Raw genomic sequence first — 27,983 nt, forward strand, 5'->3', positions numbered from 1 at the left:
GTGCATGAGCTTTATTTACCTCAGTGAAACTGAGTTCCATGTGACGCCATTACGGATCACTGGATAGAGAACATCTTTTATTTAAATGTGTTTTAGAGACATTGTTTGTTGAAGTAATTGTAAGAATATTCAGAGAGTCAGCAGTGAAGAATTGTTTTGCTGTGCAATCAGGTGCATGCTAATTCAAAAATTGAAAACACAAACCAATTTATACGATTTTAAAACGATATCACCTTCTGCTCAAAAATAAATGTCAATTACTGAAGTCAGAAAATCATGCTGCCCCTGCATAGTAGCCCAGGAGGGGGGAAAAAACACAAAATAATGAAAAAAGAAGTATGAAAAGAGAGAGAATTGGAAAAACGGGACAGACGGGAAGAGAAAGAGCAACATTTAATCTGCGTACAACTTTTTCCCCCCTCCTTCTATAGCTTTCTCTCTCTCTCTTTTTTTTTTTTTTTTCCATGTTGCAGCAGGACCATCTGTGACAGACTCAATCTCATGAAACTGAAGGAAAACTGGAGTCTGGGAGGATAAACAAACCACCACAAGGACAAAATAACAGCATTTCCATTTTCTGCCCTGTGTACCTCTTGCGTACATAAAAATGCAAATGTGTCAAATATTTCAAATATGTTGAAGATAGGCTATGTTAATGACCATCTGCACATCTGCGGGAAAACCAGGGAAGATGCAGCCACTGAAACATCCCTCTCGTCTCTCGTCACAGACAGCCGTTCAGTCTCTGTGTTTCAATACAATTATGTGTCCGATGGTCAAAAGATGGAGACAGACAGAGAGTTTGTGTTCCAGTATAGGTAAATATCTAAATATGGATTTATTGCTGGGGGGGGGGTGTCCATGCTGGGTAGGAATTCCTATGTTATTCTTCCCATGAGATGTAGAAACACAATCAAGAGTGTTTGAGTTTGTGAGATGCTGCATGTGTGTGAGACTCAAATACAGAAAGAGCCCTCCAAGTGTTTGTGACATTACTCTTACGTATATATATATATATATATATACACATATATGTGTGTATATGTATATGTATATGTATATGTATATGTATATGTGAATGTGTGTGTGTGTGTGTGTGAGAGAGAGAGAGAGAGAGAGAGAGAAGCCTGACACACCCCTGGCACCTTTAAAAGGGTCTCTGGCACTGTGACATTTTCATATTTTCTGTTAAATCCATCACAGATTACCAGCTTGGGCCGTCATCTTAACAAGCAAATAATTATATAAATAAATAAATCAATCTAAACAGGCTCATCAAATGCATTAGTGTTTAGTCTAGAGCAGACATTTAAATGCCAAAGAGAGTGGGGGTAGGGGAAAGAGAGACAGAGAGACAGAGACACAGAGAGAGAGAGAGAGGTAAAGAGAAAGGGATGGCTTCATTTTAAGAGCCTGGCCTAGATTAATGGGCCATTTTTAATCCCTCCATGGCTGTACCCAAATTGGGTTCCCCTGCAATATCAATCCAGGACCCCTGTGCTCCTAATGTGCCAAAGAGAGACATATGACAGCGGGGGGGGGCAGAGCTAGGTCTGAGGGATAATTATATGAGAGAGACAAGGGTGGAGAGAGAGAGAGAGAGAGAGAGAGAGAGAGAGAGATAGAGAGCTAGAGAGAGAAAAGAGAGAGAGAGAGAGAGAGAGAGAGAGGATGAGACAGACAATGACAAAGACAGACTTCTGACTTGGAATGGGAAGAATTTATTGTTTTCAAATCCTAACAACTCTGTCTTGATGAAAAATAATAACTTTAAAAGGGGTTTTTTTGTGTGTGTGTTTTTTTTTTAATTTCCGGAAGAATCACAAACAACACCATCAAGACATACTTAGGGAACCTATGCACTCTCTTTTTTTCTCTCTCACCCAACCCTCGTGATATTTTAGCACCTTTATTTCCTCATGGTGCCTCCCCTGACCCAATCCCCTAATAAAACTCAACTTTTCAAGTTTAAACTTTCTCATTCTCTTTGAGCATCTTTCACAGGTACCTCACACTCAGAAACACTCTCATTTTCTGCAAAATCCATGATTCTGAACGCTCTCTCTTCTGTGAAGACAGAACAGAGAGCTGAGGTCAGAGTACACACTTTCTTTCTGACTGTCAGTCCTTTCTTTCCTTCTTTCTCTCTCTCTCTCTCTCTCTCTCTCTTTCTCTCTCTCTCTCTCTTCTCATACGTGGCTGTATAGTTGTGTGACAGCTGTATAAAAAACTAATTTTTGTGGAAGTCCACGGCCCTTCTATTGAGATCACTCAGAAAGTCTTTGTATAAATCACTGTCTCTCTCTCTCTCATCCCCTGTGCCTGTCTGTCTCTCTCAGTCTGTCTCGCTCCTTGCGGAGGTGTGCGATCATCGTGCGGACGGCCTTGTTCTGAGGGTCGCTGGGCTCTTTCTTGAGGTAGAGGCTGAAGTGGTGGATACTGTGGCTCAGGAGGGTATCTGGACCTTGGCCTCCACCCCCAACGCGCAGCAAACGCTCACTGGCCAGGGCCAGATTCTTATCCCAATTGGATGGGTAGTCTGAGTGCCCATCCACAAGCTGGCAATACAGCTGTCAATCAAAAACAAATCACAAAATTATATTACATTATCTGTGCAGTGTATTCTCATTCTATAGTACTCAGTGACACTCTGATCTAGTCTCAGTATGAACCTGTTCTGTTGTCAGACATCCTATCGTTCTTAGGTCAGTGTACTGAATGTTGAGACTCACTGTGTAGGAGAGTTCATAGAGAAGAGCTCTGCTCTGTCCATCCACCCTCTCAGCCAGGTCAAAGAGGAAAAACGGTGTCTTCATCCTGCACAGGACGACACAAACACAGAGAGGGGAGGACAGCGGTTAAAGAGAGAGAGAGAGAGAGAATAGTGGAGAAATGAAAATATTGACTGGAAGACTTGTCAGGGCATTACCTCGCCTGCCACATCTCTTCATTGGCCACTTTTTCCCAAGAGGCAGGGTGGAAACTGAAGGAAAAAAAAGAGAGATGTTTTGGTATCATTTTGGGCAGGCTTGTCTCCCTCTCTCTCTCTCTCAGAAAAACAATATCCCTTCCATTGTAACAAATGTAGTTAAGCAACATCTTTAGAGAATGTTAATTTTGTAGTTTGGACTACTGTTGTCTTAGTCCAGCTGTATATTAATGGACAACAAACATAATTCCTATGAACTTACACACAAGCTACATAACTATTATGAACAAGATTATATGATATATAATTATTTGTACATACATATTAATTCACAGCGATAAAGGCAGTGAGTCTTGTCTGAGTGTCTGAGTCTTCTCTTACATGTCACGGTTATGGTTATTATGTCCAAGAGCCCGAAATACTGAGCTTTAATGTGTAGAGACAAGTTGTATTTCTACACATATTTTATTTTATGTGTAGGTTCTCAAGAGTGATGTCTACTTCATATAAACTAAGACCCTTGCTACAAGTATGACATGTGAGAGGATATGGTTGCATACATTTCAAATACAGGCATGATACATTTCGTAAATACACTTTTGGTGACAAGCATGGTTTAACAGCCTGCACTGGAGTTTTTAAACAAGCTGCACATAACTTCAACTGTCATGCACGTGCACCGCTCAAAACACCAGCCAAATAAACCACCAGAACACACAAACTGCCTAGTGTCAAAAACATGAGACAGCTGAACTTCAATCGCAGTTTTTTCTCTTTCTTTTTCAGAGTGAATGACCCATATATTTCTCCCGTTTCTTCCTTTCCACTCTGCTGCAAACTAAACGTGCGGCCTCTCCTTCAAAGGAATATTTTAGCGTGTGACTTCTCGGCTAATATTTGGCTCGCGGGCAGGAACGGACACGCTTGTAGTCAGGGAGAGGAGAGTAATGTCACACCATTCAACCCCGATTAGCTGGCTGAATACCAGGCGCTAGAAGAGAGCGACAGTGCTGGAGACTATAACTAATTTCACTTTTTACACACGTATTGACACGGCGCAGTTTAGAAAGTCATTAGGGTGGGGTCAGCGGACTAATAATGGCTTTGAAGCGCAAAAACGCTCTCGCTCCACACGACTGGATTTTGTGTATGTGAGAAGAGTTGAACATCAGCGGTTATTTAAAACACAGCACACGAACAGCATTTAAACTAAGTAAACAGCGCAACAGTGCAATACTTATGTGCTTAAGTTAATCAGTGTTCAAACGTATCAAGGCATGAAGTTTTACTGTAATGTTGTCAGTTTTTCTTATAAACATTTCAGAGGACCGTGTATGAGAGTTGAGAAAGTTTCACCATATGGATTATGGAAGTGTTTCATAGCTTCTTTGTCTGATAATTCAATCAAAACCCAAATGTTTATAACTTTAGGGCTTAGGGATGCTATGTTCCTCAGTGTTTAGAGGCTGGAGAAGATACACACATCTTAGGTATGCTCTGTAGGACTTCTGTGAAGTTCATCTATATACACTTCACCTAAAATTTCTTTAAACGCTTTACAGCCATAAAATACAATCAAAGTGAGAATAACATTGGCAAGGTCTAATGTTCTATACCTGTTATATGGCTGGTGCCAACTGTAGAGGTTCTGTGTGCGTTGAGCCCATTTCTCAGGGTGAAAATGGGTCTGTGCGGGCACCAGGTGCTCACAGACACCCCAAGGCCAGTTTGAGAAGCTCCTCTTCCAGCTAGGGTCTCCTTCAGGCAACCCAATACAGACAAACACCGGCCTTCTGTAACCACACGCAGAGAGAAGGAGAAGGCATAGCTCAGTCATAAAGGATTCTCTCTTCTCTGACACTCCACTCAAATTCACTCTTTCAGCTCTCTTTCCACAGCACTGTGTCCCAGGGCAGTGCCTGTATTGCCCCTCTGAGATACGTAGGGTATTGCCAGGCAAACACTGCCGCCTGGTGGAGGGAGGCAGTACAGGCCAAATAATGAGCCATTTATTTTCCTTGCTGCACATGGGTGTTGGGATTATGGGTACAGAGATTGTGCGTGTATGTGTGTGTGTGTCAGTGTGTGTGTGTGTGTGCGCGCGTGTGTGTATAACTCACTGTAGGTTATGGTGAAGAAACTGCTCGAGACTGAATGTATTCTTTTCCTCTGCATTAACAGGGTCCCAGTGGTGTCCAGGAAACTTTACCCCAGGGAGATGTTTATGAAGTTTAGCCACATACCAGCTGTACGTCATCATCTGTCCAGAAAATCAACGGGAAATGAAGAAAATCAAATAATAATGTTGACTTTTAAAAGATCCACTTCAAGTGAACAACATGCATCATATTCATCAGCATCCAAAAGTCCATTTCTGGGCTTCATAAAACTTAATGTCTGTTTGAGTTATTGTGACTGGATTGGATCAGAATCGGATTTACTTTGGACTGTATTATATTAGATAACATTGTATGACCACCGTACGGGTGGTCAGGCTTTGTAAAATGTTGACTACATGGGAATCCAATCACAGAAATCAGTGTATGGACTGTTCAGTTTTACACTGTATGAAAATTTCAAATACACAACATATACAGCACACACAATACTGCAGTTTGTCACACTGCTGCAGTGCAAACCATTTGTGATGAGTAACAACATTTTCAAAGTTGGATAAGATAAATCTTTCTGCAGCATTCATAAAACGGTGTGTGTTTTTCTCCAGAATGTCCTGTTTGTGTATGAGTGCCTACTTGGACGTTTGGGGTGCTCTGTGGCGTTTTTTAGGAGGGCTGACTGACCTCTTGGTCGACCAGTGACAGGTCTGGGCGAAGACCGTGGCAGTAGTGCAGGTAACGCAGTGTGTTCCCCGGCAGGTCCCCTCGAGTCAACACCAACGATTTGCTTGGGAAGGAAGATATTATCTCACGAGCAAACACCTCCACTACATCATTACCGCTCTGATCACACTCCCTGTGATGAACACACACATACACACACACACACACACACACAGGGATACATAAAATATACTGATGATGATGATGATGATGATGGCTGTAATCATATTTATAGCGTAGGGTTGAGGATCCTTAATTATAATTTTGAACCTGCTGCCGGTGGGCTGCTGGTTCTTCCTTGCGGAGGTGATGAGCCGTCAGTGAGAATTGAGTGGGATAGCATTATTCCATGGTTGAACATTTCCGTAATCACTGCCGAAACAGGTAGGAGAACTGCTGACAGGAAAATGTGCGTCTAACGTCTGATCAAAGCAGCGCTGCACCAAACTACACCTGTCTAATCTACATGACGGCCATGGCCAGGACCTCTAATCAACAACAGAACCCGCTGCTTCAATCTGCTTGACTGTCATGGCAAGGATAACAAATCGAGCGTAGAGCCGTGAAACTGAATAACACCAAAGACTCTCAACTTGAATGACTGGATATCATGTGTAGGAGAACTAAGTAATCTCACAGCCGCAGCGGTGTAATCAAGAACACTGTTAAGATCATTAATCAAACAGAGAGTCATAGGTCTTTATAGTGAGAAAGTTACAGTAGAAATGTCTGAATGACAACCAAGAACAATCTTTGAGATTGTAATGGTTCAGCCGGCAAAAAAAGCTGCACGCCCATGCAAATGGAATCATTAGACTGGCTACAGTGACAGTGATGTTTCGTGAGAAAACTGGTTTGATAATATTTGTAAGTCTCTTCGCTTACACAAAGAAAAGAAATTTGCCTGTGTGTAAAAGCTTATGTGTCAAAGCACCTAGATGTGGTTGTGTGTGTGTACACACTCCGCTGGCAAACACACATGTTCTCTTCTCTTCAAACTCCTACCTGTGATTTAACTGGACTGTGTGTGTGAGTAAGTAGGCAGCAAGGAGCCAACCCCCGCTGGTCCACACAGCTCCCTGTCCCAGCCGAGCCTCCAGCCAGGACACGGTCCAATTCAGGCCCAGTCCAGCCAGCACACACACACCAGCATCAGCCTGTAACCAGAACCGCTCCACCTAAACACACACACACGTGCACACACACACACACACACACGCACACACAAACGCATGCACACGCACGCATGCATGCACGCATGCACGCACACACACACACACACACACACAAACACATGCACGCATGCACGCACCCAACCACACACACACAAACACATGCACACACACAGGCATACACGCACACACAGACAAAAACAAGCTCATCCTGCAGCCAGAACAGTGTAATCAAAACCTTACTTTTTTCACATTCACAAACACACAGAAACTCCAAAATCAGTCACATGTCAGAGATCAGATTCTACAGTTAGAGTAAACTGACCCCAATAGTAATATAAATGATCTGTGACCTTACACCTATGATCCAAACTCACCACTCCCAGGAGTAAAGGCTTGCTGATGTCCAGGTTAGCTCTCCAAGCAAAGAACATGGAATATAAGGTCACCATAGTTACAATCAGCAAGGAGATAACAGCATGTTTCCTGTGGGTCAAATGCATACAGTTAATTTGGGGAAAAGTTGCAGGGCCCTAACTCTGTGTGTGTGTGTGTGTGTGTGTGTGTGTGTCCGCCTATGTGTGTGTCCGCCTATGTGTGTGTCTGCCTATACGTGTTTTCAAGCATGTCAAAGTGTTGAATTGCTCTGGTTTCTTGTTGCTATATTGGTCAGAGTTTAATGTTCAGGAGATCTGAACATTAGAGAGAGTCTTACCTTTCCCAGAGGGACAACAGTAAGCCCAGTCCAGCCAAAACTAACAGCGGGACAGAGAGATCAGCCACACAATGAGTCATCTGAGCCCTGAAACAAACACACACACACACACACACACACAATCTTTTTTGCCTTCTGCCACAAACACATTAAGAAAAACTGTGTATGTGAATTGTGTATGCATATCTGCGGGTATGCAGTATTCTGAAGGCTCTTTTGACTGTGATTCTCCCTGTGTTTCTGTCATCTTGTCAGTCAATGGCCAATTTCACGTGAGAAAGAGATAGCACCCTGTCTGTGGCTTAATACCCTTCTCTCTCTCTGACAGCTTATTCAGGCTCTATCTCTGTATGTCTGTGTCTGTGTCTGTGTGTGTGTGTACATGTGTGTGTGTGTCAGCTCCTCTCATTCGAGTGTGACATGCTTTTTCATTTCTCTCTCTCTCTCTCTCTCTCTCTCTCTCCCTTGCCAATACCGTCCCACTGTCCATCACTCTGTGGGGGATGGTGACAGTGGGGGGTGATGGGTAGTCATGGAAGGAGGGATGATGGGTAGCAGGGGGTCTCATCATGACTTCTCTCTCTCTCTCTCTCTCTCTCTCTCTCTCTCTCTCAAAACAGGACTGGAGGAAAAGAAGAAAAAAAAAAAAAACGCGCCATCACGGGTGTGGGCTATGAAGGGTGCACTCAATCTGAGCAGGATAGATTGCAGTGGCTGTTATCAGTGGAGCTTGTCACGCTCCAAACAGCAGCAAGCTGTGCCAATGCTTCAGAAAGCCAGTGCAGGGAAACATAACCGTGGACAGATTTGTCCTTATGAGGAAGTTCAGAGCTGCTTTTGATAGAGAAGTGGAGAAATTGGGGAAAACCAAAGGATATACGGATGACGCCAGCTCTCTCAGCTCTCCACCAAGCCGTGGACCGTGATGAAAACCGCATCAAACACTTTTTTTTTTTTTTTTCAAAACATAGGACTGAGTTATATATATATATGTAATCAAAGAAAAAGATGATGGAAAAACAACTATAGGGTGTGTGTTTCCAGTGGGTCCAAGTCACTTGGCAAAGTAACGGGTCAAGTCAGTGTGGTGCACACAGACTTATGAATCTGTAATCTTTCCTAAAGAACATTTTCATTACCTTTATTTTCATTGTAAAATTATATTGAAGCACTGAGTTTATAGAAAACTAAAATGTGGGGGAAAAAAAATTAAATGCCTTCATTATTATCATGTAGAACGACATTTTATGCAGAATGAAAACATTAATAATTGACTTTAATTGAATCATTAAATCCACAGAACAGTTACTCTGTTACTGTTAAGACAATTGTGACAACTCTGTAGGCAGGACAAGCATAAACACTCAGATACACACAGGCCTCATGAAAAGACAATTCATTTCGTGTTGTTATAACCACTGACATGAGTTGCGACCGTCAATTGTCAATTTTTTCATGATTAGTTACATGTAACCACTCATTGTAAATCACTATTGTTAGTACTTAAGTACATTCACTTCAGTTCTATTCAATTTTATTTGTGTAGTGCTTTTCACAAAAGACATTGTCACAAAGCTTTACATGCCATAAAGTCTGAGAGCCCAAAAATAGAGAAAGAGACTACATCAAATAAAAAGAGACAGGAACCTTGGTACTAGAACTGATATACTTACTGTAGCATTGTGGTGAAGTTCACGTTTCCCTCTGTCTTGGCCTGATAAAAGAGAAAAGAATTCCTCTCACTGACATTTGCATAGAAATAGTTAAACAGAGATTACAGGCTTTAGATATATATATATATATATATATATATATTTTGCTATTTTACTTGTCTTAATTATGAGATGATTGTGAGAGTGAAGCAAAAAGGATGAATAAAAAAGTGAAAGGGTAGACTCTGTGTGTGTGTGTGTGTGTGTGTGTGTGTGTGTGTGTGTGTGTGTGAGTATGAGTGCATGAGTATGAGTGAGTGTATGCGTGTGTGTGTGTGGGTACGAGTGTATGTATGTGTATGTGTAGGTGTAGTGAGAGTGTGTGAGTATGTGTGTGTGTGTGTGTGTGTGTGTGTGTGTCTGCGCATGTGTATGTATATGTGTATGTGTGTGTGTGTGTGTGTCTGCGCATGTGTATGTATATGTGTATGTGTGTGTGTGTGTGTGTGTCTGCGCATGTGTATGTATATGTGTATGTGTAGGTGTGTGTATACCAGGCTGAAGGTGCCATATTCAGTCCGCAGTAAGTGAGTGAGCAGGCCAGTGAGGGAGGTTTGGTCTCCCCAGCTCCAGCGAGCTGTGTTGAGGTAGGATGATACTGGCAGGTACAGATAGGGCACTAATCCAGTGAGGAAACACAGGCCCAGGGACAGCAGATCCCCAAAGGATAACTCCTGTGTACCAGTTAAATAACACCACCACCAAACACAACCACACACTGTTTAAGGATCATACAGAAACTACTTTTAAACATTACTACCTACATTGTGAGAACCCACAAAAAAGAACATTTTCTTTCATTTTTTTGTCTTTTCCAGACCTGTATAGCCCTCTACAATAAGCTGAATGCCAAGAACACATTTACAAGCAAACATTAATGTGCTTTGGAAAACTCCAGTAATTATAATAATTATCTGCTATGAAGAGATTAGTCAGTTTTGGCTGCCTTAGAAAACTGTCTGCAGTGTTGGGCCTGATGCTGTCTCTCATCTCTCTCCAGTCTCAGAACCACCTGCAAAACCACTTCTTATTATAAGAGAACTGAATCGAATGGAACTGAACTTAAGTGAAATGGTTCTTCACTTATCTGATATTTTTTATAAACTGCACAAAAAAGAACATATCAGTAATTTAAGATCAAGCTGCTTGCAGGTTTACTGAATTTTAATCTCTTTTTTGTACAAGTTTCTATATAAGCTATATACATTTTCATATGTCTGCTATGCCATGCGTATCTTATCTCTTACCAAAATAACATCTAACTACAACAGGATTGCTCAGGCCTTGTGGTATAGCCTTGCGACTTTCTGACCTTCCTTCATTCTCATAGGCAGATGCTCATGTCTGTCTAACAGGTGTGTACATTCCTCAGCCAATCAGAGATATGTTAGAGTTGGGTAGAATCAAACCCCAACAGAATTTACAGACTAAATGGCCTGAGTTGTGCAGGGTTGAACTATTCCCTGAAACTGTGTGAGTGTGTGTTCTGCAGTGAGATGAGTGCTCGTCAGTACTCACGTTATGAGAGAGGAGATGGAGGAGAGCCCAGGGAATAATGATAATGGCATACAACACAACGGTGTGTTGATTACACAGACTTAAACCACAGACCAGCGCCCCCCACAGGGCAAACTAAGGAAAGACAAGAGAAGAGAAAATTACACAATAATCCTGTGAGATCCAAGGCAAAAATCCATCAATGAAAACAAGAGTGAGACACAGAAGGTGAAAAGACAGCAACGCGATATTTACATTCAAATAAAAACTTTTACACTTTTACTTTTAAGGAACATCAAATACGTACTGTCACACAAATTATATCATTACAAAACATTACAAACTATTATAATATTGCAACAGTGAGTCATCAGTCAAACATTTCCATCATCATAGTGTCTAAGAAAGTAAAACTGAAAATTAAAATGCATGCACTGTTGTGTGGACCAATAACAACCCTTTTACAGCTGGTAAAAAATCCTGAACTAACAGCGGATGATTCTGTGAGAACTGATCTGAGATCATCCGCATAGGAAAAGGTAATCAGTGATTTTTAAAGCATAGAAACTGTCAGATGAAGTAACAGGTTACCTTTCTCCTCTGGGATTTGCCTTCTGTATAATGAAAGCAGGCAGACAAGGAGAAAAGAATCCCCACAAACAAATTATTAAGGGAAAAGACTTCAGCCACCACTGACCACTGCCACACCAGTCGGGACACGGCAAACATCCCGCCTGCCAGCACAGCTCCTGGGCCAGGTCTGGACACCCTGCGGACAGCACCAACACAAAACACAACTCCACAGGTTAACAAAGTTCAAATTCCCCATTATGTTGCGTCCCGCTGATAAACCGAGTCTGTCTGGTATCATGGCTGGGCGATGCCTAACGATCCAACAACAATATTTTTCATTGGACGAGGGAAGCCCTGCAGTCCTACACATTTTAGATCTCTACCAGCAAACGGTTAAGTACCTGGAAATAAGATATCAAAAATATTTGGGACACTCTTTCCCTTAACTGTTTTCTTGCTTAACTCAATTACACATAAAATCTGATACTGGTGGATATTTATGGATGTTTTTTACTTGTTCTAATGCATTAAGGATACATTATACTCTGTCATGAGTCATTTTTAAACAGACTCAGATTTTTGGAGGGTGTGTTTGATTATAACATCTCTCATAATTTATGATGATGATTATTATTTGCAATCGATAACATATTCCTTTTACATGAGGTGATGTGAAATTCATATGCACAATGGGTAAGACACAGCATATCCACATGTATACACAAGCCCACAGGTCTCAGCTGAATAACCACTACTACGCAATTAAACATGGATAAATGCAGAATGGAGCAGGTGTGAAAATAAAACACACACACAAAAAAAATGAAAAACTTCCACCACAATACCAGTATAACTTAAGACCATGTACTCTTTTTCATGTTTGGCCAAAATCCATCTCAAAACCTCTGTCAATTCTTCTACCTCTCTCTTTCTATCCTTCTCTTTCTCTCTACTAAAACAGTCTATCACAGATGACACAGCCAGTGATATACACACCCAGACAAAAAAAAAATGTGCACACAAAATGCACCCCATCCCATCCCCTTCCCCTTCCCCCATTACTCGTTTCTTTAACTGTAATTGAGGCAAACTTGGGATAAGCCATCATGCGCTAAGACCCACCGCTTATTACAGACAGAGAGAGGGGAGAGGACACGCAGCCTGGAGAGGCTAAGAAAAACAGAACAGACATCTGTGGAGAAGGGGGGTGTGTACGAGAAGAGGGCCACTTAGAGTGTCAGAGAACGCAGAGTGGATGGAATGAAGAAAAAGGGGAGAAAAAGTTGAGGAGAACAGGCAGGAGAGAGAAAAAGAGAGAGAGAGAGAGAGAGAGAGAGAGAGAGAGAGAGCTACAGGAAAGAAAGAGAGGGGGAAAAAAAAAAACCTCAGCCCAGTGCCTAACACACTGGCTCGGGAAAATTTGAGCGGGCTTGACAATTAGGAAGGGTTGGGGGGTGGGGGGTTTTGGAAAGGGGGGAGTGTGGGGAGGGGGGGAGGGGAGGGGGGGTTTAGTCAGGCGGTATGGCCCTCTCCTCATTGTAGCGAGTGGCTTAGAGTCCTCATCAGCCTATCAGCTAAGTGACAGGCGGAGAGCTGCTCTATTCAGTGCTGCAGATACATGCCGCGGGCCAGGCGGCTGCCAGGTCCCTCCTGACCCCGCAATCCCTCGCCGCTGACAGCTTCAAGCTCCATGGCAAATTAGGCGCTCTCACATTACAATCGCACAAGACAGATTCCATTAACGGTATCTGAAATTGAGTAGAGAGCAGGGCCCCCGCCTTATCAGACCTGACTCATAAGCAGCAGCGACGACGGCACAGCTCGCACGCTTAATCACAAGCAATGATACCATTTAGACGTTTCCAGCTCGCCTCTGCCTGCCGCTGTGATAGTCGGCCACAAAAGGGCCTGATGAGACTTAGGGAAAAGGGAACAATGGAGCTTTCGCAGGGAAAGCAAAGTAAATCGGGAAAAAAAGAGAGAGAGAGAGAGAGAGAGAGAGAGAGAGAGAGAGGAGAGAAGAGAGTAGAAGAGAGAAGGGTAAAGAAGAAAAAAAAAAAGAAGATGGGGGATTCTAGAACTCTTGCCTGCTGACTACTTTGCCTTTTTTTTCCCCTCTTTTTATCTATCCATATTTTCACACTGCTTCCGATCCAGTCATGCCTTTTTTTTTTTCTTTTTTTTTTTCCTTTTTCCGTCATGTATGTGATGTAAACGTGTTTGAGTAAATGTGTGCGCCCGTGTGTATGTGTGACTGTGACTGCGTTTGGTTGGGCTGATGGGGGGGGAAAGCGGGATTGGGGAGGGAGGGGGGGGGGGGCTTAAAAAATCATCCTCCCTCGTTCTCTCTCTTTTCCCTACCCCTCCTCCTCTTTTTGCGCCAGGCTTCCAGAGTGGTAGAGGGGCTTTGGTTAAGGTGCAGACCCCCTGTACCCTCAATTCTACCCCGCTGTGTGCCAATTAACCCCCGTTGTGCTCTCACATCAGGGGGCTAGGCTTGGGGTAGGAGAGGGGTGCCATCCAGAGGCAGGGGTTCCTTCTTGTGTAGCATCATGTCCTCCTCCTGTGACCCCCCCACCACCCCTCATCCTCTCCACCTCAACAGCTAAGTCTGACAAGAGCACTCATTCATGCTCTCTCTCTCTCTCTCTCTCTCTCTCTCTTTCCTCTGATCTCCACTCCCTTGAGGGCTCTTGACTTCTCTCCTCTGTCAGACGGTTTGAGGGAAGGTATCTAATGGTCTACAGATGACAAAACTAGCGTCTCTAACAGTGCTGGACCACCCGCGTCTCTCTGAGGCAGAATGAGTGGCACTTGACGCCCCTGCTGCTGGAGTGTGAACTCTTTTCTCCACATGAAGATGCTGCTGGGCTGTGGAAGGCTGGGGAAGTCTCAGCAACAGTTTGACTCAGTGGGAATACAGAACTCTGATACAAACATACGTTCAAATGTGTTTATTTAGATTCTACAAATATGAGCCATAACCATACCTGAACCATTATCAGTAGCAAACAATAACTACTGCGTCTTTAATAAATGTTAGTTTCAACTATAATTATGTATTATCTAATTATAATATACATTATAGTTAATATAGTCACAAAGTGGTGTCTGCATATTGTAAATATGTAGACACAATAATGCCAAATTGTAAATATTGCGTCTAAAAAGCCTTATTTTAGCAAACATTGCTAATGCTCTGAATGATGTTTATTTAACAGAGGAAGGACAAATGCTTGAGAAGAACAACTACACAGCACGTGTGGATAAATCATACGTCCATCTAGATAACCTAGAGTTAAAGGACATTTCCTTATTATATTACCAAAATATTTCTTTTTTTTTTTTTTAAATAGTCATGCCGCATTAAAAAAAATAAGTATTAAAATGATCATTCTAACCACAAACATTTTGAAAAGAATGATAAATGTTCGGAAAGGCAGCCAGAGTACCAAGGAATGATTTTAAACAGTCTCCTGCAGAAATAATAATAAGACTACGGTGCATCTTCTGAGCTACAAACATTTCAAAAAACTGGCTAATGTAACTGTAAGAAGGACTTTTTAAGATTTTTGGGGGGCGGGGGGTTCTGAGTATCTGTATGCTGAGTGCTGAGTATAGTGATGGTCTGAACAAGGCTAAGACAGCCCTCCTCCACAACAGCCCAGAACCTTCTACACAACATGTGCTAAAAACTAATCATGCCAATCCTTCTCAAACAATACAGCTACTGACACAACACAATTTCCCCTAGAATACAATCTTAATCCTTCGACTACCCACACTAAGCAAACTAAGACACGCACACGCAAACAAAATAAAAACATGTTTGTTATTCACCAAATTTGCATTTCAATTTTTGCTATTTTTATTCCAACAATGTCATTAGCCATTTCTAGTAAAGTATTATGCAGCCCTATAGAAACCATTAACTAATTCTAGAGGAGTGCAGTAATACGCAGAGATTGGCTGATCCTTTCCTAGCCCGGCCACTGCTATCAGGAGCCGCCTGCGGAGAGATGGAATATGGGTGTAATACTGACGTCTGACGCGGCACAGACACAATCTTAGACCTCCAGGCAAGAGCAAATTAAAGTAATGGCGTAACACTTCTCAATGCCTCCATTTCCCAATTCAGAATAGAGTAATGAGGCAAATAACATGTTCATTAAATGTCTTTTAGGGACGCATTACTGAATGTGTTCTAAAGGAGCTATTGGTCATGCTTGGTGTGTGTGTGTGTGTGTGTGTGTGTGTGTGTGTGTGTGTGTGGAGATGGGATAAATATATATTCTCTAGGACTTGGCCACGTTAAAAATATAAACAGAAGTCAAAGTGTTGACATGCTGCTGACATGACTGATAAGATGCAGCAGGCAACCTAAAAAAACACAACATTTATGAAACTGCTTCGGTTTACTGTTTACTGTTTGCAGTTTATTGAACTTGGTAAACAGAGACATGTGGTACATCGTACATATGCGGCAAAAATGTCCTGGTGTTTTTACCTGACAACAGAGTAGTGATGGAGGGGGCAGCCAAGGGACGTGGGAATAGAACTGTTTGTTTTTAAGGTCCCTACGACAGAAAAACACATAAACACACACACACACACACCTTAACACTAACACGCCCAGGACTGGGCCTCCACTGGACAGCAAACCCCACTGTTCCCGAAGCCCTGTGTAAATGGAGAGATCCGTGGGGAAGGCGAGTGAGAGTGGAGGGTCTGCTGAGGGGAACACAGTTACAACCATATGGTGACAGCCCTTAAAAGGACACACCCCTGCGGAGACAGGTGGACGCTGGAGCAGAGCCAGCTGTGTTGTCAGCTGTCGTGCTCGGAACCAGCTCCGCCTGCTCCTGGCAGGTGTGTCCACTCACAGGTGTCGCTGTGAACGGGTGAGGGCTAGGGGCGTTAAGAGGATGGGTGGGGTACCCATCGGACCACCTGGCCGCTCCTGTTATGTAACGTGCGGTAATGTGTGCAAAGTGCTGAGTTCTTGTTTACCGGTCCTTGGTCGTATTGTTGACCGCTGTGAGCCAGGTTTGGCTGCTCTTGTGCTGACGCCGAGGTCAAACATATTGCAAAAAAAAAACAGAGAAACCCAATGTCATGTCATCAAAGTTGAAACTCTAGCTTTGAGAAGACACTTAAATTTAAATTCTGGGCTTATTTATCTGATCTGTGGTGAAATGTGTCTACCACAGATAATGTACAAATATAAATCTCAAAACTCACAGTGTTATTACCCGGGTCAAGTGTGTATATCTCAGTGTTACTACACAGGTCAAGTGTGTATATCTCAGTGTTATTACATAGGTCAAGTGTGCATATCTCAGTGTTATTACTCAGGTCAAGTGTGTATATCTCAGTGTTATTATCCGGGTCAAGTGTCACAAAGAAATTGGCTACTGGCCATGCTCTAGAAGGGTCAGCCGGACAGAGTAAGGTCCCCACCAATGATCTCCAGCCACACTTAGCATCGACTGGGCATCTGCAGGTCAATCCAGGTGAAATACCATGGGCCAACACACAGGCTATATTCCCCCAGAGACGTTTGTATAGTGGCAGGTGAAAAGAAGCAACGACTGGCTTTGCACACATCAGAGCACACTAGCACCAGTCCTCACCCTCCTGACCTGACACAGGGGTGCTAGCATGCTGGGGATGGCTTAGCGAACATGCCAGTCCAAATTGTGACAGAAGAGGGATAAAAAAAGAGAGGTTTAATATTACACTGTATTATGTCATGCTTATGAGTAACATTTAATGACTTCAAGACAATCAGATCAACTGTACAGATGACCGGGTAAATACATTACAGTTTGCTTTCAAAGACCGTCGCTGAACTTACAAGAGCGTCGTTTTCTGTATGAACTCCTCTCAAAAGTTCACATATGGTTATCTAAGAATTCAAATTCTGATACTTTTCAAGACTTGTGATATTCTCTTCATATTCAAGTGCAATGAAATCAATAATAATAATAATAATTATTGAAACCGTCCTCAAAGGCTTGTCAAGCACAAGTGTGCAAACACAATAAGACATACAATTTTGGCTATCAAACCATATGACTTTACAAAGTGTTGGGTAATTGACAAATCAAAGAGAGACTTGAGTGCTGGGCCTGAGATTCGGGTAACGCAGCTTTTGAAAAGAGAAAAATGTCTCCCAAGCCAGACTTACAGTGCACACAGCAATCTAGCCACCTAATTTGACTTGGAACATCAAAGGCTCCTGATACTGGGGATCTTCCAGAAAAGTTATTCACAATTCATTCTGAGGCTACAAAAGAACTCACAGAGAAAAACACACACACATACACACACACACACACACACACACACACATATACATTCACTGAAATTCCAGGATAGTAGAGTCAAACAAAACCTGTATGAGTCAGATATCTTTATCCTGGATGGACGTAAAGAATATAACTTAATTTGCATTAGTGGTGGCTAACATAACAAGCATAACAAACCATGAATTGTATGGCAAATAGAAGCTTAATTGTTCCCCAAATGTTCCCTAAAAGGACAGAGAGGGAACGTGACTGAGATTGGTCAGCTTTGGCATTAGGTGGTGAGAGATAGCAGAGTGGACAGGCGGGTCCGGCAGTGTTCCTACGGGGGCATGGCATGCCACTTTAGCCATCCCGCTGGGCATGGACCAGGCATCTGAGAACCCCAGTGCCAACCTAGAAGGAGGTCTCAGACTGTGCCGGAAGCTCTCAACCCCAGAAAACAACTCCTAGCCCTGGCATCGCACGTCTGCCAACCGCGGTTCTGGGCTAAGGAGACATACATGATGCTAAACCTCAGCCCAGCCACAGATAGCCATCAAACCCTTTTATGGTTATGTTTTCATTTGAAAAATGAGATTACATACCAACACTCAAGTTTTTAGAGACAGAAAGAGGGAGAAAGGGAAAAACAAAGAGATAGTGAAACAGAGAGAGGAAGATAGAAAGAGAAAGAAAGAGATATCACTCACTCACTCACTCACTATCTAAGCCGCTTATCCTAACTAGGGTCGCGGGGGTTGCTGGAGCCTATCCCAGCGGTCACAGGGCGAAAGGCGGGGAAACACCCTGGACAGGTCGCCAGTCCATCGCAGGGCAGACACACAGACAATCACACTCACACACACAATCATACCTAGGGACAATTTAGTGTCTCCAATTCACCTAACCTGCATGTCTTTGGACTGTGGGAGGAAACCGGAGCTCCCGGAGGAAACCCACGCAGACACGGGGAGAACATGCAAACTCCACACAGAAAGGACTCTGGCCGCCCGGCCGGGAATCGAACCCGAGACCTTCTTGCTGTGAGGCGACAGCGCTATCCACTGCGCCACCGTGCCGCCAAGAAAGAGATATATGGAGAGAAAAAGAGACAGAGTGTGTGTGTGAGACAGAACTGAAATCCCCACTACACACAGAACATGGCTAATGACTTTTTAGTTTCTCTAATCCAAAACTGGATCTAAATCCTTTTGGGATTAAAATCAGAGATTGTAATCTACATCTGAGCCAGATGCCAAATCTTTGGTCCTTTTAGCTCCCGAATCCCAGCTGAAGTGCAAAGGGGTGAGGTTGAACCATTTTCATGGTTTAGTCATACATGACCATGACTGAAAAATACTTGCTATAACCAACAGAAAGAGTTCAGAGGGTATGTGATCAAGTGGCACACAGATGTTCCATTTAGAAAACAAAAACAAAAGCTAAATTCAATCTTAGAGGATTCCTGTAATGCATTCTGATTAAATTACACTTCTCAAATGTAGCAATACTAATAAGTAAGATTGTAAATGAACTTCAGAGTGAGAGTTTTCCAGACGGACTTTGTTGGTGAAGTTGCCTTTGTTAGGCACACTTAGCAAACAGCTTGACACAATCATTAAATTCATCACAAGGCAATTTATACATATGTACAACATGTTAATTTTTTCTCCTGTGAGATGCCAATATGCAATGTGTAGTTGAAAAGATCATTTACATCATGCAGTTATATTCTGGAGGGTGGACAGATGAAAATAGTTGGAAGTCTCAGGGAGGCTGCTTTTAGGTAGTCTTTATTTGATTGGCATTTGTATGATCCCAAACTAACACTATGCAAAATGTTACTTTGGTTAACTTCAATCATGGAGACCACATACAAATTTAAATACATGCTCTCATAGCTGGTCTCTTAATTTGAAATTCAGGGCCAGAGCATTCTTTGAGAATTCTTTACATAAAAAAACAGGGCGAGCCTGAGCCAATGGGTATCCATAATATGACATAACTTCAACCCTAGGAAAACTACACAAACTAGGCTAATCATGCCAGAAATATTAAAACAGCTGACCAAACACAAACTCTATCTACTGTCTGGTGAATCACTATTCCAGTTCACAATATCAGTATCTATAAATCTATTCAACTAGGGATGTCGCGACCCGATCTCAGAGATCGGTTTCGGAGCCGATCAAGGCATTTTTTAACTGATTGGTATCGGCTTTATTGAGCACGACCCTAAGCCCAATCCTTTATTTTACATCATCTGTCTCACAGGTGTCGTCAGTGGAGAGCATCATTTGTGGCAGGACGTGGCTAAAATGTCTGCAGCGTGGAAATATTTTAAATTGGGAAGTGAAAGCAGTCCAGCTGCCACTTGTAATGTTTGTAATGCGAGCATTTCGCAAGGCGGAAGGTGCTTTCTTTGCCTTTCTTTGCTAAAACTCAGGTTTTCGCCGTCTTTTTTGGAGCTTTAGGAGCCACGGTACGCTCTACCCTCTCAAAACTACATTTCAGACACTGCCCTACCAGAGCTTTCAAACTAGGTTTACTTTGTTATTTTGTAAGATTAAAAACAAATGATAAAATAAAATAAAATAAGGAACAGCATGGATGCAGGCAATTTCTTTCTTAATACGTTGCTATTCAGTTGTCAAGCATATACACTGAATTGATTTTAATACTTTTAATGTACTTGAAATGTGCACTGTGCAACTGTATTATCTAGGAAAATACAAGTATCGGATCGGGAATCGGTATCGGCAGATACTCAATATTAAATGACTCAGATCGGGATCGGGGGCAAAAAAACTTGATCGGGACATCGCTATATTCAACATCTATACATCTATTCCTTCTATTCTCTGACAGCAGCTTCCCCATAAAGTTCTGTGGGATGACCTACCTGCAGACAGTAAAACAGAGAGCTCCACTAGCCCCAGCACCAAACAGAGCACACAGGACATTAACAGTGACGGCAGGGGAAGTGGACGGGAACAGACGTAGAGCTAGTGAAGACAACATGGTGAAAAGAGGATATCCAGGGGGATGGGCAACCTGAAATAAAACACACAGAGAGAAAATCGCATTCACAGACAGGCCCCATACTCATATTCCTGTTCCATATTTCACAATACAGAGCTTTCTAAATGGTTAATAATTAACGGCTTGAAACTCTTAAGCTTTAATAAATTGATACAATGTCATGTACTGCTGATTACAAACATTCTGGCACTTATTACACTTTTATAAGCATTATTTTCGGCAGTGTTAACATGTAGCAAGAAGAAATGTTGAAAATAAAGATTAAATTATCTTTATAGTGAGACCAACATTTCAAAACATATACAAGTGCATAGCTCACATTATTCTCTGAAAGGCAGATGCCACACCCTAAATATTAACATAGAGATGAATAACACTGAAGCACAGAACCAGACCAAGAAAGCAATGAGAGACCTGAATGTGAGGTGGACAGAGGGGAGTGCGTATGTGTGTGTGTGTGTGTGTGTGTGTGACTCATCCATCTCCCCTCCACCACCATCACTCCTCCCCCAGCCACTTCTCAAGGACAAGCCCTTTTCCATGGTTTAGTGCTCCAACACACAGTGCTTCCCCCTCAATCAGCCCCCCCACCACCCCAACCCCCTGTCTCCGGTCTCCTAGCCTTCCCAGCAATTAGCCACTAAGTCCCCTAAGGAACGATAAGGAGCTAAGCTATTAAAGGCCCTCTCCTCTAGGGCTGATAACACACACACACACACACACACACACACTTGCTCACTCACTAACAGGCAAGATGAGAGAGGATCAGAAGGAGGGTGACGTCTAACCACAGAGGTGAGAGAATATGTTACTCAGTTCGGTTACTGAAACTGACAGACTGCGACTGGGGACTATCAGAAAAGCGCTGTGTATATATGTGTCTAGTAACATTAATTCAAGCTAAACAAAGTGAGTAAGAGTGAGAAGACACCACAGCAGAGATGAGGAGTAAAGAACCATTAAATACGAGGATAAAAGTGAATATCAAGAGAAAGAGTGGAGTAAAGGGAGGCAGGAGATAATGGCAAAAATAAGATAGAGAAATGGGACAGTCCATGAGTGTGTTTGTGTGATGGGGGGGGGGGGGGCAGAGGAAAGAGAGTGACAATATGGTAAACAGATGGTAGGGTCAGGTAGCACTCATAGTATTGTGCCAACAAGGTGAGTGTGAGGTGGGCCGAGAGGGGTGAGCGTGTGCGTGTGTGTGTGTGTGTGTGTGTGTGTGTGTATGTGTGTTCAGGTAGAAAGATGTGTTACAAGACCCTGTATATTTAAAGCAGTTTATTAATACGTTTGTGTGCATGTGCATTTGTGTTTGCACATGTGACTGCATGGTTTATAGGAGATGAAGGTGTCACAACCTGTGTGCATGTGTGTGTGTGTGTGTGTGTGTGTGTGTGTGTCTGATCGCGCAATCATGCAGAACACACAGCTGGGGGACAGAGGGGAGCAGGCCAGCGATGGGAAGCTTAAAGGAGAAAAGAACCAGGACTCCGGGGAACAAGACAGGAGGGCCGGCGGCCTGCTGCCCAGGGAGACCTCTCCAACCCTGGGGAGAGTCGTCAGGCAGACAGGCCACACGGACAGAGGGAGGGATTACTGGCGTAGTGACACTGCCACAGCCTCCCTAAAAGGATCATGGCGGCGTAATAAACTTTATTAAATAATAAAACTTATTATAACTGTTAACCCGATTTAGTTCATTCTTCGCGGCTTACACACACACGCACACACACACTCACAAAAAGAAGAGGGGTTGAATATAATAAGCCTTATACCGTACATAAGGAAAAGCCTACAAAAGCTATCGCCTTACTATTGAGTCTAATTGGATTTGAGGAACAGGGTTGCAAATTATGGCATTCTCTAGTCCTAACTTAGTAAAGAAGTGTATAGAAAAGAGCAGAGAAAAAAACCTGAAGCTTGAAAAGTAAATTAATCAGCTTTTTTCCTCATACTTAATTAAACTTCCTTAATGCTTATAAGAGTTAATGAGTGAATTGATTAAACAATGCGGCTAATGCTTACCCCCAGCTCACAAGCAGCGGTGATCAGCTCTCCTGTGGTAGAAAAACAGAGAGGGAAATTAATGTAAACTCAATAATTATTATTAAGAGACAAGCCCGCTCCCGAAAGTTTTCCCAAATCAAATACTTGCACTGGGGTTTTGCATTAATTTACTCGGATCAAAACCTCTAAATCTTCCCACTGTGACATTTCCTAAGCGACACACTCATTCTCCTCCATCTAACACTTTTCCCCTGATCCCTGCACAGTCACACACACACACACACATAGACTCTTACCGTGTGCTCTGACTTGAGGAATACAATGCATGCACAGACAGATACACACACACACACACGTACACACAAACAGGGAAGAACAGGCATGCATGCAAGCAGGCGCACACACACACACACACACACACACACAGAGCCCCCACTGCTGCCCAATTTCTCTACCACGCACACATACATCCAAACAACCATACACATTCCCTCAGGCCCTTCCAGTCTATGCAAAGCCACACACACTCACACACACACTCACACACAAACACACACACACACACACACACCAGTTCCCACAGATCTCCTCTCCTGGTGCTGTGATCTCTGAAAGCCTTTGGTTACTTTCAGATCAAACCTCCCCAGTGTCTCTGTCTCACATACATTAATAAACAAACAAAGCCAACAGACAAACATATAAACCTCCTATACCTGCCTATACTCCTCTACAGAGAGCAAACACACAAACCTCTTACACCTCCCTATACTGCTATACTGACTCATAGAGAACAAAGACCAAAACCTCCTATACCTCCACACACTGACTCATAGACAACAACCGCACAAACCTCCTATACATCTATATACTGACTCATAGAGAACAAAGACCAAAACCTCCTTTACCTCCATACACTGACTCATAGACAACAAACACACAAACCTCCTAGACCTCCCTATACTGACTAATAAACAACAATATAGCTCCTATATCTCATTTTACACCCTCATGGACTACAGACACATAAAACTCGTAACTCGTTACACATCCTCACAACACACACAAAGCTACAACACCTCACTATACAGCCTCACAACACACATAAAGCTCCTATACCTCACTATACACCCTCACAGAGAACAAACACGTAAAGCTTGTATAGCTCTCTACGCTCCCTCATGAAACCTGTATACTCCCTGACAGAAAGCACAGAGGTACAGTGATGTATGTCATAGGTTATATGCCAGATATGACAGATGAGACTTGTCGCATTGAGAAAATCCTGTACAGAGGGCTGTTTATTAGTTTGTTTATTGCAGTGAGAGAGGGAGAGAGAGAGGGGGGGGGGGGGCGGGGGAGAGAGAAAGAGAGATGGAGTACTGTTGCTATCTGACTAATGTGTACATTAGACTGTGCCCTCTATTGGACAAAAGAGGCAAATGACTGGACTGCTCTGAGGTTCTTTACAAATGAACTAGAAAATGTGTATATGATTCATCACAAGTCACAATTCAGTCAATTCTACATTCCATATTCTATTTGAATGTTCCACTGACAGCGTAACTGTTTCAGTCATGTAAGTGAAATATGGAGCACAGTCATACTGAAGAGAAATATGCATTAACCAAGACTCCAATCGACAGCTGTAGTATTATACAGTATTTACAGTGGTTGTGATACACTCACACTGCTGACCTATGATTGATTATACCTGATACATGACAATTTGATGATATCTTTATGAGAGAAGCATTAATTTATGTTAAGTGTGTACAAAACCACTAAACAATTTATGATGACCCAAATATGAACTGTTATATGTTTGTCATATTAAAAAAGAAAATCTAAAAATTAACCTGGGTAGGAGTAACCTGGGTCGTACTACCAGACTCTGTGGTCAAATTCTCCAAACAAATAAGCACATTATCCACAGAAAACTCTAGAAATAATATGAACATGCCATATAAATTAAATTATTCCAATGGACGTATTAAAAAAAAAAACTTATTTCAAATACAATGCTGCCTTCATCACTTCATCATCATCGGAACTCTCAATCATGGGTTCAAAATTCATCTGAGGAGGAAATAAACATACATTACAAAAAAAATAAAAAATTAAGCCAAAAAGAAATTAAGCCCAAAAAAAAAAAAAAAATTATGAGCAAAGCAATGTGATGCAATGCTGCTTAATTAGTGTAAAATCCCATAAGGACTCCACTCTGATGCAAGACTAAACGTTCAGTGCATCACTGAATATTTTTTTTTTTTTTTTGCAATTGTGAGTTGGCACTTCATTGGCATTTCATATGGTGTTGGTGTGTTTTGTAGTCAGGCTGGAACTCCCCTATCTATATATGCAGACTTTTCACTCCTCTCTTAGTGAATTTCCTTTGCTTTCACTCCTCTGCTGAGCATGCCAATGGATATACACACACAGTTCCTCTAAATAACACATGGTCAGGGTCAAGTCTGGCACAGTCTTCTTCTTTCCAAGCTTAATGCTTTCTCTTTCAATTCTTTCATTTTACACTTGGCGATATGTTATCTCTCCCTTTTTAGCTAAACAGAGCTACATCTAGCAGAATGCGAGAGGCCTTGGTCCTGAAGAGCCAGAGCAGAAAAAGAGAGAGAGAGAGAGAGAGAGAGAGAGAGAGAGAGAGAGAGAGAGAGAGAGAATATGGGGGGAAATGCGTCAAAACAGGGCTGCAGTGACAGGAGCCAAGTGTCTTTGTGCTAGCCGAGCAGCGGGCACCCACTGCAGCCTTTTTCCTCTGTAATCCCCCTCATTTCCACACTCACATTCCTAGACAACAGCAGTCCCACGGGGCGGCCGCTCTGCCTCTCCGGGGCGCAGCACACACCTAAAGGGATTAGGGCTGCGAGACGGAGACCTGGAGAATTTCTGCCGAGCATTCAGCTGGCGCTATCACACACTCATCCTGCACTGTCCCTAAACTGATGCTCAAGGGTTGGCCGTTTTTTTCTCTCTCTCTCCCTCTCTCTCTCTTCTCTCTCTCTCCCTCTCTCTCTCTCTCTCTTTTCTTCTTCTTCTTTTCCAAAAGCCCACAACAACAACAGCACTCCTCTCTCACCCTGCTTTGGTCGCTTGCAGACAAAAAGATCAACAGAGCAGTGACTCTACTTTGGTTCGTTTCCCACCTTTTGACTGCGATTGCCAAAAAGAGCGCATTTTGTAAAATACATTTCATGTCCATATCCAAGGTTTACATAACTTAAGCAAGGCCTTTGTCAGTCAGCATAATTGCAGTTGACAAAGAAAAAGGCCCGGTAGACTTCCAAAGTGTAAACTTTCCTGAGCAACATGATCCACAAAAGAGTTTTTATAGTCTCTGTCAAGCTTGTATTTTTATCCTTATTCATTTAAGGGTAAAGGTAAAGGTCAGAGAGACTTCCAGTTATTATATTAACTATTATCTGTCGCAGAGATAACACGCTGCTAAAGAAACCTTATGTGTCAGTTTTTGTGTGGGCTAGGATGCGTCAAGTCACTTTAGAAAACTATCCAGTCATTTTAACAAAAGACAGAGTCCATAAGGGACAGAGCCCAATTTCTAGTTAGAGATGAGTAGTGAAAAAAAAAGAACTTCAATTAATTTCTTTAGAAATTTCCAATCCGAAAAACTCATTTGAACGCAAAATGACAGTCCAGTTATATTCTATTTTCAATGACAACCAAAATTAATTGGTTAAAAAAATAGCCTTTGAAGAGACCACCCCCCTCCCATTCTCCCATTCCATAATAAGACACGGGGCTCAAAACAGTCTTTCCCACACACAGCCTTCTTTGCAATAATTTGCTGAAAAATTAACTATCTTTGCAATAATTTACTGAGGAAAAAACGACATTATTGGCCATTAGAGCAAACCTTCCCAGCATGTCTTCTTAGCTGCATGATACAGTGTGCAAAGTGATTTAGTCCGAGTTTGGTCAGATGTGGGATTAGAAACCTCATCAAATAACCAGTTCACTCAGCGAATGTTCTCATGTCCTGATAAAGCGACATGTATCGCAAATCAGTGTACCTCAGACAAAGCATTCTCATTCTCAGCTCTCACTGGTCAATTAAATTGCCAGGTCCACCTCTGGTAAAGATTAAGGATGATGAACAGTAAATACGGCAGTGTTTAGGCAGAGAGAGGTCATATGGTCACATTCTCACAACATTTTATGTTCTCATTTATGTTAAAAATTTTATGTTAAATATCAGCAATAATCCCGGGACACCTGAAAAGCTCTACCACCTAAATTGTTCACTGTCATTTATTTTGATACATTTGCCTTTCCAAAAGGCTGCAGAAAGCAAAAAACATACAAACAGTATAACCAGAATAAAGTGTTCGGATTGGCTGAACGTGATACAAACAGAGAGCATGTGACATTACCTGAGTCTCCACCAGGAACTGTTCTCTGAGCGGACGGCAGGTACAGCGCGGCCACACACGCTGTGGTAGCACCAGTCAAAATCCAGGTCAACTTGTCTGCCGTCATTCCTAAAGCGATATTGCGCAATGATTTTGTTCTCAAATATATTGTTTGTATTACAACCGACGTGCAGTGCCGGGGCTGCTTGGTAAAATGACTGGTCGATTAGCACTGCAAGCTGCGATTTCTAAGTATGCAGCACTTGTGATTTTTTGATCAGTTCATGAAACTAAGCCATTTGTTACATCCTACATCTCGAAAATCTGCCCGAATATCACAGATACATCATCGAGAGATGATGCAGCAAAGACGGAACATCTTTTATAACGGTAGCGTAGCGATGTCGTTTCTGAACACTTATTATGCTTTTCATTCATCTAGGACGCTATGTCGACTCATCAGAATCGAGATAAAAGCTGTAACATTTCATCGGGACTGAGACTTCTTCAGTTAAAATCTTTTTCCAATCTGAATCCAGCTGCATTCATGTCAAGTGGTTTTCCGCCCAAACTTTGAAGTGACGTCGCATCCACTTCCTGGTTGGGCTGGCTTCTGTAACCACTGAATGTTGAGAGCGGCGCATATCAACAGGGCAGACCGAGGCATATGCAGTGTATTTAGCGAATGGCTGACTTTAGGAGACAAAAGTTAGATTTTCAGAATAACAATGAACATATCTTCAAATGCGTATTGTAAAACAGAATTATACAATCTGAAATCCCCCTACATTTAAGTTTTTCATCCGGCACATGCCTCA

General features: G+C 42.4%; 1 protein-coding gene across 1 annotated transcript; it reads right to left on the reverse strand.

Annotated features, from left to right (window-relative positions):
• Window positions 1-2,306: 2,306 nt before the first annotated feature.
• tmem260 (transmembrane protein 260) lies at window positions 2,307-27,292 on the reverse strand. Its single transcript, XM_030787013.1, has 16 exons — window positions 27,187-27,292; window positions 22,799-22,830; window positions 20,631-20,782; window positions 11,457-11,634; window positions 10,887-11,000; window positions 9,863-10,042; window positions 9,330-9,370; window positions 7,657-7,743; window positions 7,319-7,427; window positions 6,775-6,947; window positions 5,731-5,902; window positions 5,050-5,189; window positions 4,546-4,722; window positions 2,930-2,983; window positions 2,733-2,817; window positions 2,307-2,570 (listed from the first exon to the last, which is right to left on the reverse strand). The coding sequence occupies exons 1-16, from the start codon at window positions 27,290-27,292 to the stop codon at window positions 2,310-2,312; spliced, it is 2,061 nt and encodes a 686-aa protein (XP_030642873.1). The 3' UTR covers window positions 2,307-2,309.
• Window positions 27,293-27,983: the final 691 nt, after the last annotated feature.

This window comes from Chanos chanos, chromosome 10 (genome assembly GCF_902362185.1).
Source record: "Chanos chanos chromosome 10, fChaCha1.1, whole genome shotgun sequence".
NCBI lineage: Eukaryota > Metazoa > Chordata > Actinopteri > Gonorynchiformes > Chanidae > Chanos > Chanos chanos.

Excerpts from the sequence above, each read along its gene's own strand:
- tmem260 (XM_030787013.1), bottom strand. The coding sequence starts at position 27,292 with ATGACGGCAGACAAGTTGACCTGGATTTTGACTGGTGCTACCACAGCG. Across the intron at positions 10,043-10,886 it reads TCCATCTCCTCTCTCATAAC|GAGTTATCCTTTGGGGATCT; the intron begins GTGAGTACTGAC and ends ACTGGTACACAG. Across the intron at positions 7,428-7,656 it reads CTGTTGTCCCTCTGGGAAAG|GAAACATGCTGTTATCTCCT; the intron begins GTAAGACTCTCT and ends TTTGACCCACAG.